The following is a 15,086-nucleotide window of genomic DNA, read 5'->3' on the forward strand; positions in this document are numbered from 1 at the left end:
AAAAAAAAGCAAAGTCAGAAAAAAAAGCAAAGTTAAAAGCAAGTTGAGAAATTGGAATTTTAAATATAAAAAACTCATATGACTCATTGACACAAAAAAAACACTACCAAATACTCAGCTTTTGTCAGTTCAACACATTATTACAAAAGATTATAAACTTTATATGTGATCAATGTAAGAATGAATAAATATGGTTGTAATATAACATTTTTTCATATTAATCTAGAACAAACTAGTGAAAAAATAAGTATTTAACGTATGATATAAGAACTAAATATATTGTTTTTTGGCACATGCTCAGTATACACGATCCATATAAGAATGAAAACTCACATTGCAGAAATAGAATCGTAATTGATAAAGAAAAAATAAGTAAATAAGTATCATAATGTACGATGTACAGTACACATCACGACCATCACGTTTTTTTTAACTATGAATATTAAATAATCATGAGTAACTTATATATACAACAACTATGAATATTAAATTTAATCACGAGTAACTTATATGTACAACATGTATACCAGATGATATATTGTCTTGATAAGAGATAAAATTTTAGTTCATAATTATATTCTTTAATTACACTCACTAGTCAGAACCTCTTATTTATTACGTATTAAAATGAAAAATGACTTAAGATCCGTGCTTATTCATAATTAACCTTAATATAGTCTTAATCCTTTTTAATAATGTGATATTATATAGTCCCATCTGAAATTTATTATTAATAGCTTATCTGCTATAATTAAAATAGAAAGTCCTTTACTAAATTTAACTTTTTTTTCAAACCTCTATAACTATAAATTCATTATTTTATTTTTTTTTTCAAAGTATGCAAGAATATTCAAAACAATTGCTTCTTTTCACTTTTTTCTAAAACTAAAAAATTCATTACAAAATAGTTAAATATTGCTAAAGTAATATTTTAAGTACAGCTCTTTAGAAAAAAAACAAATTTTATTGAATTTTAATAATTTAGAATTCTTTGAAATATATCCAAATTTAAGATGTGCTTATCAGTCATAAAAAGCCTATGAAATCCAAGCCTGAAAAAAAATTGAAATTACAGAAGGACCAACATATGCTTTATGAAATAAGTTAACCAACATCCCAAACATGAATACGGGTTTTAAAGAATCAAAGCTTCGATTAACTGCTTTACAAATTGATAAAGTTGTAATTCAAACAGTATTTCTCTGTGAAACACAAGAAACACATTTGGCTATGATCAGGTTTTATATCTCTTTAATCAAATGTTAGAAATTCTTGTAATATAATACTAGTTAATAGCACATTTCCTAAAAAAAAAGCGGATTTCAAATTTATAAAATTTTCAGTAATAGAAAAAATAAAATTTCTCAATATATCTCACTAATGAAAAAAATAATCATATACTTTTTTTGGAATAAAGAAACTTTAATTATTTAATAATATACATCATAATCATCTTTATAAATAATCAATATTCTTTAACAAATTAGCATAATTATCAAAGGCTAAATATAAATCACTAAAATTTAGAACCTTAATATTATATAAATTAAATTCCTCCACTTCATCTTCCAAATAAAACAAATCAACCCCTTTAAGATTATTAATAGCCAAATACTTGACTCTTCTCTCCTTCATAATATATTCCTTTATACAATGTAAAATATCATCATTATTGTTTTGCATTATTTTTAACCTATTAATAAAAATATTTTGAGAATTTTCTAAGAATACTCTAAAATCATTTTCTCTAATATTAAGAGTCAAACTTAAGTATTCAAGTTTAGAAGGGAGAATTTTTCCTAAATTTTGTAATAAGGCAGAACTACAATATGATGAAGGTTGAATTTCCCACGTATTGATTGAAAGATAATTAAGACTTTGTTTAATAATTTCAACTAGATAAATAAAACGATGAATTTCAAATACATGAAAATCAAGAAATTTGATATTTTTACAATATTTTGCAATTAAATCTAATGCGTACTGTTTTAATGAATGATCCCGATTATTTACTCTAAAATTTTCTAAATAGTCACCATATTTTTGTAATATTAATTGTAATGATTCAATTTGTGATGATTGACTTGTAAATAAAGATTTTAATTTAAATGGTTTGGTTAAATTAAGAATTTGTTGAGTAAAACCACTATTTAAAGAATAACAATAAATGATATGAACTGATTCCAAAACATTTAATTGTTCAATTGTCTTATCTAAATTGATTATACCTTCAAAATCGACACGATAAAATATAATTGTATTTAAGGTATTCGAACAATTAGAATCTTTTGATGATAATAATGATTGATATAAAGGAAATTTATCATGACTTAATAAAATTTTTTTAAGATTTTGATGTAAATTAATTACTTGAAAGATACGATTTTTAACTAACTTATATTCATGATTATTAATACTGTTGTGATATGATGGAAAATCTGATGGACTATCAAAATAAATATTTAAATTTTTGATATTATGAATAAAATTTGTATTTTGTAAAATTAAATCAAGAAAATTATTAAAATACATATTATTATTATAAATATGAGTACTTGAGATCTCAATTTCAAGAGTATGTAAATTTACTTCATTTTCAATAAATAATTTAAATAGTGACATATTAATCAATCTTTTAAAAGCAGATCTTGAAAGATTACTTAAATATTTCAAAAAATATCTATTTCCTGATTTTGATGATCTGACAGCAATTTCAAACCACATATTAACACAAAAAGTAACATCAAACATATTCAAATATTTTAAAAACCTAACATAATTGAACAATGTATTCGAAGGTAATAAATTATCATCAATTTTGTCTAATTTTGATTTTAAATCATCATTTAAATTTAAATTATCTAAGTAAATTTCAATAAAATTATAATTTCCGGTACGGAATGAAAATGAATTTTCCCATAATAATGGAATCGCTAAACGACACCATAATCTGTTAACTAAAATGCATGAATGTAAAGTTGAATGATCCTTTTGGAAATATTTTATAATTTTATATGTTAACTCAGGTAAATCTCCTGAAAATATTTTTGAGCAAGACATGTTGTAATTAAAAGTGAAAGGGGAAAAGGGGAAGTATGAAAGTATCAAATTGTTATTATTACGCCGATCTTGAGTAAATTTATATTCATTTTCGGAGTGATGATCCGATATTTGTCGCACAACTCAATAATCAATATGGTTATGAAGTCGCAGTAACTGGTCGATCATTACTCTTCGTCTCTCCGTATAAATAATTTCTTGAATTTATGTAATGTAGTGCGAGTTAGTATAGGTTTTTGTTGATCAAGTAAATTCATGGCATAAATATTCGCTGGATTGAAGGTTGACCCAAAATAATTAATAATAATCCAAAGTTTGCTATTTACCACCACTGGTGCTTGTCACGTAATAATATATATCACGTGACTTTTACACTTTGATTTTACTTTGGTTACTATTATCTTTAATATTACTATTACTTACTGTATGTAAAGAATCTTTATAATACAATTGATACATTTAATAAAAGAAATCAATAACAAGCTAATTTATTTCCCAAGTATTCATTTTCTTTGTAACTCAACGACGACTGTAAATGGTCAATTATGGTTAAAAAATATTTATTATAAATTTGAATATCATAATTTTATTAGAAATGAGCAAGTTCAAAATAAATCACATTTAATATATTTTACATTTTATAGTTCTAACTCTCCCTTAATCATGAACTCTTGTTTAAGATAAATGTTATAACTTATAAGCCAATCAAAATTTAGACAAAATCACGTGCGGAAGAAAATTTGTTGGTTAAATAAAATGTCACGAAATGGCATTTTGATTGAAATAGAAAAACGGAGGGTGTGATATCGGTATGAATAAAGCAAATTATAGTATTCATTATAAAAAATTTTAAATAAATAAATAAATTATTTTAAAATATTAAATTTTACATTGAAAAATGTAGACATTATACCAAATTTGATTTATTTACTATTTATAGTTTTTTAAAGTTCGTCTCATTACCACTTTTCACAGCATACTAAGATCTTGGTATCTTAAATATTCAGATGGCACTGGGCAAGGACCTGATGGAAAAGAAAATTCGGATCCTCATATTATTCATAAATCAGAAAAAAGGAAATTAATAAAAAGAAACTAATTTGAAAACTTACGTTTTGCTAAAATAAAATTTACATATTTACATTTTTATATTTGACATTCTTACTTTTATTACATTATACACTTTATTAAACATTCACTTCATACTTTGAATTTATTAAATTATACGTTTTATGACTTTATCAGTGAAAATTATTTATATTTACGTTACTTAATTTCTTAAGTTTAATATTTTAAATAATTCGTTTATTATACTCTTAAAGTTTTACATATCATTTAAAATACTTTAATTATATTTTTGTCATTAAATATGATATACTAATTATATTCTTATAAATATACTTTAATTTATTTAATTATCAACAATTTTTGATTTCCGATTGGCTAATTTAAAACAATTAAATATTGAATTTTTTTCATGCGGGCAATAATCACTTTTTCGCATAGTTATTTTACTGATAAGTTAATCAATTTTTTAATATCATATGATCAATTCTATTTTATAAATGTATACAAATATATATGCATACATGTATACCCTTATACTTCCTCAAACTATTAAATTATAAATTTTTAATTAGCCCATCTTTCTCTGATACACTTTCCATTCTAATAGTCAAAGCTCTCTCAATAACCAAAAATTCGCATCATTATGTTTTTATCTACCATAAATATTATTTGCTGCACACTAGTACTTCAATTAGAAGATATTTAGCAAGGAACATTTCAAGCAATTTGAGAATTGAGAAACCATTTAAAACGAGAAATGTACATGTGCAGTATCGTAATAAAAACATAGTGTTAATTTTTCTCTATTAGTCAAACTGCCTGAGAATGTGGTAACTTACAACTCTTGCAGGTCTTGGATTAGCGGCAGTTTGGAAAAGATAGATGTATCCAAACAGCACCTACTGCGTGGGAATTTTATCAGATTTACCCTATCCAGCACTAAAACTCATATCAAAATGTTCGTAAAAGAGTGAATAACCAGTTGAAATGGTAAAAATGCGTCAAACTTTAATATTCTAAGCACTCGCCCAACTCTTCCACCTTTTGTTATGTCCTGGAGAGTAACGTAGTTATGTGATTTTTGCCATCTTACATTACACACTTAGCCAACTTTTTTTATAGTATTCAATTAAAGATTATTACATTATTGTGTTGTACAGTGACATTGCACGTCTTCACTTCAGAATACGGATACGGTAGTTCTGGCTTTCTGGCTTTGGTGCAGTTGGCAGTTTAAGGAATCACTTATTCGGTTCAAGAAAAATTTGAAATTCCACTTAAAGGAACTGAATAACTCACTCAAACAAACTTACAAATGGATTGAACAACTTGATAATGTAAATGAATATTGAATGACCACTCCCTAATAATTGCAAAATTACTGATTTTAAACATCTTATTCAAATCTAAAAATCAAAAGTATGGTTTCAGAGATGTCTTTTTTTAAGGGTTATCTCTTTGGAGTTAGATCTAACGAAGAAAAAATTAAAGTGCTATAATCATAAAAGATTGTAATTGTTTTAATCTTTATATTTTTATAACTACTATATTATTATCAACATATCTTTAACAATAAAAAGATTTATTCTGTGTTATACTTTTAAATGTAATAAAGCCCTATGTGGCCATTTAATGCGAACCCAATTTCAACATCAAGTTATTTACTCTCCTGCTTTTCTATAAAATTTCTATAGTTAATATAAATATATAATTTATCTATATTGACATAGATAGAGATTTGAGAAGAAAAAAATATCCACATCTCTAGTCATTGCTTCACTAGATGCTGGGTCTTTGACTTCCCTCCAGTTCGCTAAATCTATTAAATCTATTACTTCATACAGATTGATTCTCTACAAGACCTGAGTATTGTTTCTAAAACATAAAATTCATAAATCAGCTTTGCAGACAAAACTTGTCATCATCCAAGGGCCACCTTGAAAAATTGCCAAGAAAAAATTTTTATTAATATATATAAAAATAAATACATAAGTTTGGGTCGTAGACCGTAATACATGATGACTAATTTGATTTTCCTGCGATGTTACTCAATGATTTTACCTTTTTACTCCACTTTGAAAAGCTTCCACCGGCTTCTGTGCCACCTCCAATAACCATACAATATGGAAAAAAAATTAAAAAAATTGAAATGTTTACCCTTTCCACCTTAGCTTGCAAATTCTCATCTTTATATACGACAGTCACTGGCTCCGATAGCTTAAACAATGGTTATCTAGTATTATGTGATCATCATGAATTGATCAACTAAATATAACTGCAGGTGATATAACCTCCAGTATGTATGGTCACATGATTGAATTATTGTTGGTACGACATATACAATAAAATTTATTTATAACATCTAATAAAGTAAATTAATTATCTACATATAATATAACATCAATTTTTTCGTTAAGAACCTTGCAATTTCGTAAATCATGGCAGTTTTTTAATAACCTCTACACTTTCGTGATTTTTTCAGAGTGCTATCATTTTATCATTTGTATTAACACTTTGATTCCTTGTTTATTTATTACTTTTAACATTTAACAAGCATGAATAATATACAATAGAAGTGTGTGATTTAATCGCTGGTGAAGTTTAACGAATTAATCTGGGTAGTGAAGGGTGGAGATGGAGAAAAGGAGAAGGAGAAAAAGAAATTATTGGAAAAGTTAAAAGGTAAACAAACACAGTTCATCGAGACAGAACCAGCAACACCAGCAACACCGCCGGAGTGAATCTATATGGGACTGTCAAATTGGGCCACAAAGAAAGATAGATTTTCTACAAAAAGACAGACACCGAATGAAGAAGAGGTTGTGAATCTTATACAAAACTGGAGGTTAAAGGACAAAGAAGTAGCTAGTGATGCTAGTGATTCAGAATTAGGATTTGACAAACTTGAAAGAGAAAATAGTGTACCTTTAAAATGGGACAACATTAAGACTGAGGAAGTAGTTGAAATTATAAAAGATTACCGATCGAACAAAAAAACAAAATACAATCAGTATCAGAAATAAACGAGTTTAGCAGAGATAGAATTGAAACTGGTAGAATTAAAAGACATCTTCAATCAAACGTCTAACGAAATGGAATGGGAAAAAATTAATCTACAAGCCGTGCAAGACATACTACAGGAACATAACTTGGATGGTTTAGAAAATTTCCGAGTATGGGCTATGGAAAAGAATAATTTTTTCCACGTAGGCAACACAATTATCAGTTTAGTGGAACAAAATAAAATCATGGAAAAATACACCACACTAAACGACAATTTTACAAAAAGATTGAAGGATGAAAACAGATATAAGAACGACAACGAAATAGGGGAGAAAAGAGTGGCTTTGGAATCTCCGAGTAGAGAAAGTGTAGATTTGAGTAGTCCTGAGGGCAAATTGAACTGGGGCGAAAAGGTAAAAGAAATCAACAAAAGCGGAAGTATTTCACCGAGTACCAGCAAAGCACAAGCACAAGAAACGGTTAATGATGGGCAACGAACGATGGGCGGCATGAAAAGAAGAAGAACAATAGAAGAAAGAAATAAACTCGTTACAACAAAAGTTACACAATTGAAGTCACGTGTTTACACATTAAAAAAATAATTTTTCCGACAACAAATATTAAATTTAACTTTTTACGAATTTTTTGATTTATAGCTTTAGTTTAGATTTTTAGGATAGAAATTAAAATTCTGACTTTACAATGTATATTTTAGATAGACTTTTATCCAAACATGCTCAATTTCAATTAGTTAGGTCTGAAATAATAGTTTAGGATGAAGGATTTAGTATTTATTTTCTTTATTTTTTGTAATGTGTCTTTTGTTCCGAATACTCTGTTATAGGGTTGTCACGTGATTTGCACGGATGGCTCTAAGTATCTTAATATTAAGGGTCTCTAATATTGTATTATATCCTAATAAAGATGCATTACAATTTTTTTTTTTTAAAAAAAAAGAATTAATCTGGGCAGGTAAATCTGGGGTTTAATCCTATACTTTTGATTAGTGTGGCGCTTCAATCGCTTCATAATAATGCATATAATAAATCCTTATATGTTTCTGATTTTCATACCGCACATGGGATCTGCATATTGCCTAAATATTACTACAGCATAGCATGCACCCCTTAACAGTTAACTAACATGTCTTTTTAGGGAGAATTTTGATATAATTATCTAGCAATGGCTCAAAGTAATGATAAAGGTAAAAAGCATAGTAGCATGAATATTTGATACAAATTAATCGAAATTTTACAACCAATTTGCAATATAATATACTAGTTTCTAGTAGTACTGAAGAATTTGAAGGAAATAACATCAAGAAATTGAAAGGTAAATATAATATCCAAAATATTTGAAGTATTGAAATTTTTTTAATTATTAAGAAAATTATTTAAATATTATTGAACTTTTAATATTCACATTTAATGATTAATAATACTATAGTTGGTAAGTTGTCAGTTTTTTATTTTTTACTGTATTTTGCTTAATATTCCAATAACTAAATTCCTATTTAATAATTAATTAATATAGAAAGTAAGTAATAATATTTGATTATGCTTATTAGTAATATTTACATATAATTCAGACTAATTATATTCTTTATTTAAATGATTTAGATTGTAAGTGATATATTTAATTTATATTTAATTGCAGTATTTGCAGTATATACATTTATTTTGATATTTACATTTAATTAATTAATAATTAATATTACTACAGGGTGTAAGTTATATATTATCATTATCTATATTTCTGTCATTTATATAATTTAAAATTAATAAAATTTTTCATTTGAAAAATTTTTTAATAATATAGTTTGTAAGTTATGAGTTTTTTATTTAATTCTATTATTACATATTTATACATATAATCTAAATTAATTAAATTCAAATTATTTATAACATAGATCGTAAGTTATTTATTTAATTCTATCATTACATAATTATATAATATTTACGTATAATTTAAACTAATTAATTCTTTATTTGAAAATTATTTAATAATATAAAGCGTAAGTTATTTATTTAATTCTATTATTACAATTTATATAATATTTACGTATAATTTGAACTAATTAAATTCTTTATTTGAAAATTATTTAATAATATAGAGCGTAAGTTATTTATTTAATTCTATTATTACAATTTATATAATATTTACGTATAATTTGAACTAATTAAATTCTTTATTTGAAAATTATTTAATAATATAGGGAGTAAGTTATTTATTTAATTCTATTATTACAATTTATATAATATTTACGTATAATTTAAACTAATTAAATTCTTTATTTGAAAATTATTTAATAATATAGATCGTAAGCTATTTATTTAATTCTATTACAGTATTACACATGTATTTATAATTTATACTATCCAAATTTTTATTTGAAATTGTCTAATGACATAGTCCGTAAGTTATTTATTATTCAATTCTATCATTGCATATTAATAAAATTTTACTAACTAAATTCTTTATTTAATAATATAGCATGTAAGTTATAGTTATTTCTATTATATATATTTATTTGATAGTTTTTATAAATTTAATTTATTTAATTCTCTATATAAAAAAAATATCTGGTGATTTACTTTAGTCGGTAAGTTATAATAAATTATTAATTTATTTTATATATATTTATGGAATGAAAAACTAAGGTTTATATTTTATTAAATTTCTATTTAAATTTTAGAGTAAGTATTGACATTTAATTTTTAAACTTTAAATTTTAACATAATTAATATAATTTTTAATTATTTAAATTATAGATTTGGAGAAAGTGAAAATGTAATTTTAAATGAGTTTATTTCTGCGAAAATGTTAAAATGGTTTCCTTATAATAAATTTAATAATGTTGAATATCTTGATAAAGGGGGATTTGGTACTATATATAAAGCTATTTGGAAAGATAAGAATAAAGCAGTAGTTCTTAAAAGCCTCAATAATATGAATGAAAATTCAAATGATTTTTTAAATGAGGTATAATATTACATTATTTATTTTTTAATTCAAATAATAATTATTTTTGCTAATATCTAATTTTATTTTTATAGTGGAAGTATCATCAAAGTTTAGATTCATATCGGTTTATTAAATTATATGGATTCACAAAAGATCCAGTTACTTCTGATTATATGGTAGTAATGGATTATGCAAATAAAGGTAATTTAAGAGGAAATTTGACAATAGTAGTAAAGTATGATTGGAATCAAAAATTACATATAATATATAAAATTATTTTTGGGCTTAACCATATACATAAACAAAATCTCATTCATTGTGATCTTCATGATGGCAATATTTTAAATCATAATGATAAGTATAAGGATGAAATTTATATTAGTGACTTAGGATTATGTAGACCTGTAAAATCATTTTTTAAAAAGGATGATATTTATGGTGTTATGCCATTTATGGCACCTGAAGTTTTGAGAGGTAAATCTTACACTCAAGCTAGTGATATATATAGTTTTTCTATGATTATGTGGGAATTTACATCTGGAGTTCCACCATTTAATGATAGAGAACATGATCTTCAACTTAGTTTTAGTATTTGTAAAGGTGAACGACCTGAAATTCCTGAAAATACTCCACAATGTTATGTAGATTTGATGAAAAAATGTTGGGATGAAGATCCATTAAAAAGACCATCATCTGAGGAAGTATTAAATACTATTGAAAAATGGATTTTTATTCCTAATCGGATTAATATTAATGAAGAATTAATAAACCAAATTATGGAATTTATAAATGCACCAATTGAGCATAAAAACCCTATTACTGAATTTCATTCACAAGCATGTTATACGAGTCGCTTACTTAACTTTACTAGTAAGAAATTGAATGACATTCTAAAAAGTGAATGTTTGGATTGCATAGTTAATGATATGAATTCATTTGGTATGTAATATATAATATACAAAAAAAGTAATTTACAAATTATTTTGTATAAAATTAATTAATTATTTAACAATTTAGATGTTAAATCAGACAAAACTAATTAATTTTTTGTTATTTGTTCAGTCGATTAGGAGAGATTTTAGTGACCAATATTTTTATGAAACATTCAATATTTAAATCATTAATACCAGTAGCATTAATTCCTATTGGTTACCGCAGTATTCCTAATGACTGAAATATAACTCAGTTTTGGATGGGTATGTAGTAAGTCTTCGACCGATATCTCACTTTCACATATCAAATAATTATATTTTTTAAATTTTTTTTATATAAATATTACTTAAGTATTATGCATTTAACAGAAATTGTTTTTTATTTTATCTTATTAGAATTATTTCAACACTAAGGCTAGAGTAGTAAATATTTCACAATATCTTAGTTTGTAATTTAAATAATTCCTGATATTTTGTACCTTATCCAAATACTTTAAATTATTAAATTTGGCTTTAATTACAATAATTACAATATATGTATTTTAAATTAAAAACTAAGTTGTTAACATGATATCACTTGACAGTAAAAAAAATAAAATAAAATGAAATAATCTCAATCTATCTAATATAACTATCAATTAATCATCAAGAGGCTAAGTATAAGGTTAGATTCCTTGTCGATCAAGTGGACGGGCGTAATTCCGGCCTGCCGATCTTATTTATTACAGCGCATGACATCATAATGACTATTTACAAAATTAATAAAAAAGATTAATTAATTTATTATAAGCAAGTTAATTTTGTTTCGGTTAGGATTCCGTATATATTAATTAGGATTCAGTATATATTAAGTATTATTAAATCATGTTATTTTTAATATCTCAAATATTTTACAGTATCTTTTTAATTATACTAATTTTTCATGATAAAAGTCATGATTACATTTTAGTCCCTATATAATTAAAAATTCTTTCCTCAATAATCTTGAAAAATAAAGTAAACTACTGATGATAATCCGCTAAAACTACGAATAATCTAAAAACAATAAAACCATAAAATATGATTTAATATATAGTGATACAGTAGTTGATAAGAAAATCAAATTATGCAAACGATAAAATATAATAGTTAATTATGAATAATCGATATAAGCCTGAATCCCCAAAATCAATTCTTTATGAAAAGAAAAAATCTTTTAAAGTTGGCTGAAAAAATAGAAATGATGCTATGAATTTACTGATTAACCATAAAAATCTATAGGTCAAGCGCAGACGCAATACGTTACACAATTCAAAGTTATTTATATAGAGGTAGTCTAGTCGTGACATTGAATTTTTTTAATTATATTTAAAATAAAAAAAAATTGAGATCACTTGACATTTTTAATCAACAAATAAAAAAATGACTTTTTTTTATTAAAATTATCAAACTTGATGTTTTTAATGTCTTGTTTATCTAGAATAATAAAAATAATAAACTTCATAATTAAATAGCTAAAAATATTTAGAATAATAAATGTTCACAATATACAGTAAAAAAAAGTAGTTTATAATTATAAAAACTCACGTTGTCTTAAAGAACCCTAATTAAATTATTCACTTCGATAAATGATCAACATTAATAAGTTTTGTGCGACATGCGTAATCGGAATTCATACTCATAAAAATTAACTTAATTCGACATAATTTAAAATTAATAACTCCCCTTTTTTTCTTTTTTCGTAACACTTCTTTTACAATATGACATGTTCAAAAATATTCTCAGGAGATTTACCTGAATTAACAAATGAAATTATACAATATTTTCAGAATGATATTTCATCATTGTATTCATGTATTTTAGTTAATAGATTATGGTGTCATTTAGCAATTCCATTATTATGGGAAGACACATTTTCAATTGAAGAACCTAAAAATTATCATTTCATTGAAATTTATTTACAATATTTAGAAGAAAATGATAAAGAAAAATTACAAGATTATGGTATTAATAAAAATTTATTTCCTTTAAATAATACATTATTCAATTATCCTGGTTTCATTAAACATTTAAATACATGGGATATTATATCAACTATTAAAATGTGGGTTACAGCCATTAGAAATTTATCAACTGGAGAAATTAGAAATCAATCAAATCAATCTGACCTTTTAAAATTTATATATAAATCATTATTTAAAATATTTATTGAAAGAGAAACAAATTTAAATACTTTTGATATTTTTATTTTTTCAAATGATGATTGTGATTATTTTAATATTGCTTTTAAATTAATTTTACAAAATCAAAGTTTCATTCATAATATCAAAATTTTAAATTTCTCCATTTATCCATTATGTATAAATATAATAACAATTATCCCTTATTTAAAATCAATTAATACAATTCCATCACTTAATTATGACTTTTATGGTTATTGTTATGATCATAATTTTAATAAAATTTATTTATCACAATCATTTAATTCCCAAAATTTAAATTATTTATTTACTTCAATAAAAAATTCTAATATTTCGAATACTTTAAAAATAATTACTTTTCGTAATATTAGTTTTAATAACATTTCTGTTTTTAATGAATTATATGAACAATTAAATGTTTTAGAATCTATTCATATTATTGATTGTAACTCTTTAAATCCTTTTATTAAACAAATTCTTAATATTACCAAACCTTTTAAATTAAAAACTTTATTTATGAAAAAGGAATTGCCAAATATTGATTTATTACAATTGTTATTACAAAAATCTGGTAATTATTTAGAAAATGTTAGTTTTGGGTCATTAATAAAGAATGAATCAAAACGACAATCACTTGAATTAATTATAAGATATTGTATGAAGATTAAAGTTTTTGAATTATTTGGATTTGATAATCAGAATATTTATTTATTATTCAATTTAATTGAAAATATTGGTCAAAATCTTGATCATCTTTCAATTCATCATTCATCTAATAGTAATATTGAAAATAGTAGCTTAATTGTATTACAAAATTTAGGACAAATCCTACCTTTTAAATTAGAATATTTAGATTTAAATCTTATGATTGAAAATACAAGTGATTTTGAAATATTTTTAAAAAATTCTCAAAATACTTTTATCAATAGATTATGTATTAAAATTATGATTCGTGAAGGGGATGATATCTTACTTTATGTAAAAGAATATATTATGAAAAAGAAAAGAGTTAAATATTTGGTTTTTAAGGTGAATAATAATGATTTATTCTCTTTAAAAGATGAAGTAAAAGAATTTGAATTATATAATATTAAGGTTCAAAGTTATTATTCATCAACTAGTAGTTCATTATTATTTAAGAGACCTGATAATGTAAAAACAGGGTTATAAAAATCATAAATTAAATAAAATTTTTTTTAATTTTTTTATGTTTTGTTCTATAGATTATAATAAAGTGCCCATTGACAATCATACATAAAATTTATTTGATTATAACACAATTTTATCATACTCTAACAGTACCTATAAAAAGATTCCATCCAATGTTAAAAAATTCGTAGTCATTTTTTTAATTCATAGTCATTTTTTACTTATTCACACTTCCAATCAACTTACATGAGTGCAAAATCTAACTTCTTTCTCTAGGGAAAAGAATGATTGAGATATAAATTTTGTGATTATATAGATTTACCGTTTAGTGAATATTTCATTAACAAAACTAAAAAGGGTAATAATTCATGTATGGTTTAGTGTAATCGATGTTGTTTAGATAGGTAAATATTGTCTGGACTCTTTCTTTACGATCGTTAAATGTTCAGGATTCCAGTAAACATATAAGTCACCTAGTCATTGTAAAAATATTATAATAATCATTATTAGAATTATAGAAATACCTTTTAAAAGACCAATTCAAATGAAAATACTGTACGTAAGTTAAATTTGAAACAAAAAATCATCCAAAGTATTTAAAAAAATTGCAGATTAGTTCAAAGAATGGCAAGTAAAAATTCAATAAATTAATTCTAATTCAATTTAATAATAAAATAACGCTTTTATTAAATTTGATTCATTTAATAATTTTAATTTTAATAATCACAGT

At 23.7% G+C, this 15,086-nt stretch overlaps 3 protein-coding genes across 3 annotated transcripts; 2 read left to right on the top strand and 1 right to left on the bottom strand.

The window, feature by feature from the left end:
- Positions 1–1,402: 1,402 nt before the first annotated feature.
- OCT59_018994 (uncharacterized protein) lies at positions 1,403–3,060 on the bottom strand (the record flags this gene model as incomplete). Its single annotated transcript, XM_025325542.2, has 1 exon — positions 1,403–3,060. The coding sequence occupies one exon, from the start codon at positions 3,058–3,060 to the stop codon at positions 1,456–1,458; it is 1,605 nt and encodes a 534-aa protein (XP_025180829.1). The 3' UTR covers positions 1,403–1,455.
- Positions 3,061–9,951: 6,891 nt separating this feature from the next.
- Positions 9,952–11,138, top strand: OCT59_018995 (uncharacterized protein; the record flags this gene model as incomplete). The annotated part of the gene is made up of 4 exons (XM_066135744.1): positions 9,952–10,113; positions 10,188–10,296; positions 10,696–11,034; positions 11,113–11,138. 4 exons carry the CDS (start codon positions 9,952–9,954, stop codon positions 11,136–11,138), a joined length of 636 nt encoding a protein of 211 aa, XP_066005005.1.
- Positions 11,139–12,766: 1,628 nt separating this feature from the next.
- Positions 12,767–14,377, top strand: OCT59_018996 (uncharacterized protein; the record flags this gene model as incomplete). The annotated part of the gene is made up of 1 exon (XM_025325539.1): positions 12,767–14,377. One exon carries the CDS (start codon positions 12,767–12,769, stop codon positions 14,375–14,377), a length of 1,611 nt encoding a protein of 536 aa, XP_025180826.1.
- Between the last annotated feature and the right edge of the window lie 709 nt (positions 14,378–15,086).

Source organism: Rhizophagus irregularis, chromosome 28 (genome assembly GCF_026210795.1).
Source record: "Rhizophagus irregularis chromosome 28, complete sequence".
Taxonomy (NCBI): Eukaryota; Fungi; Glomeromycota; class Glomeromycetes; order Glomerales; family Glomeraceae; genus Rhizophagus; species Rhizophagus irregularis.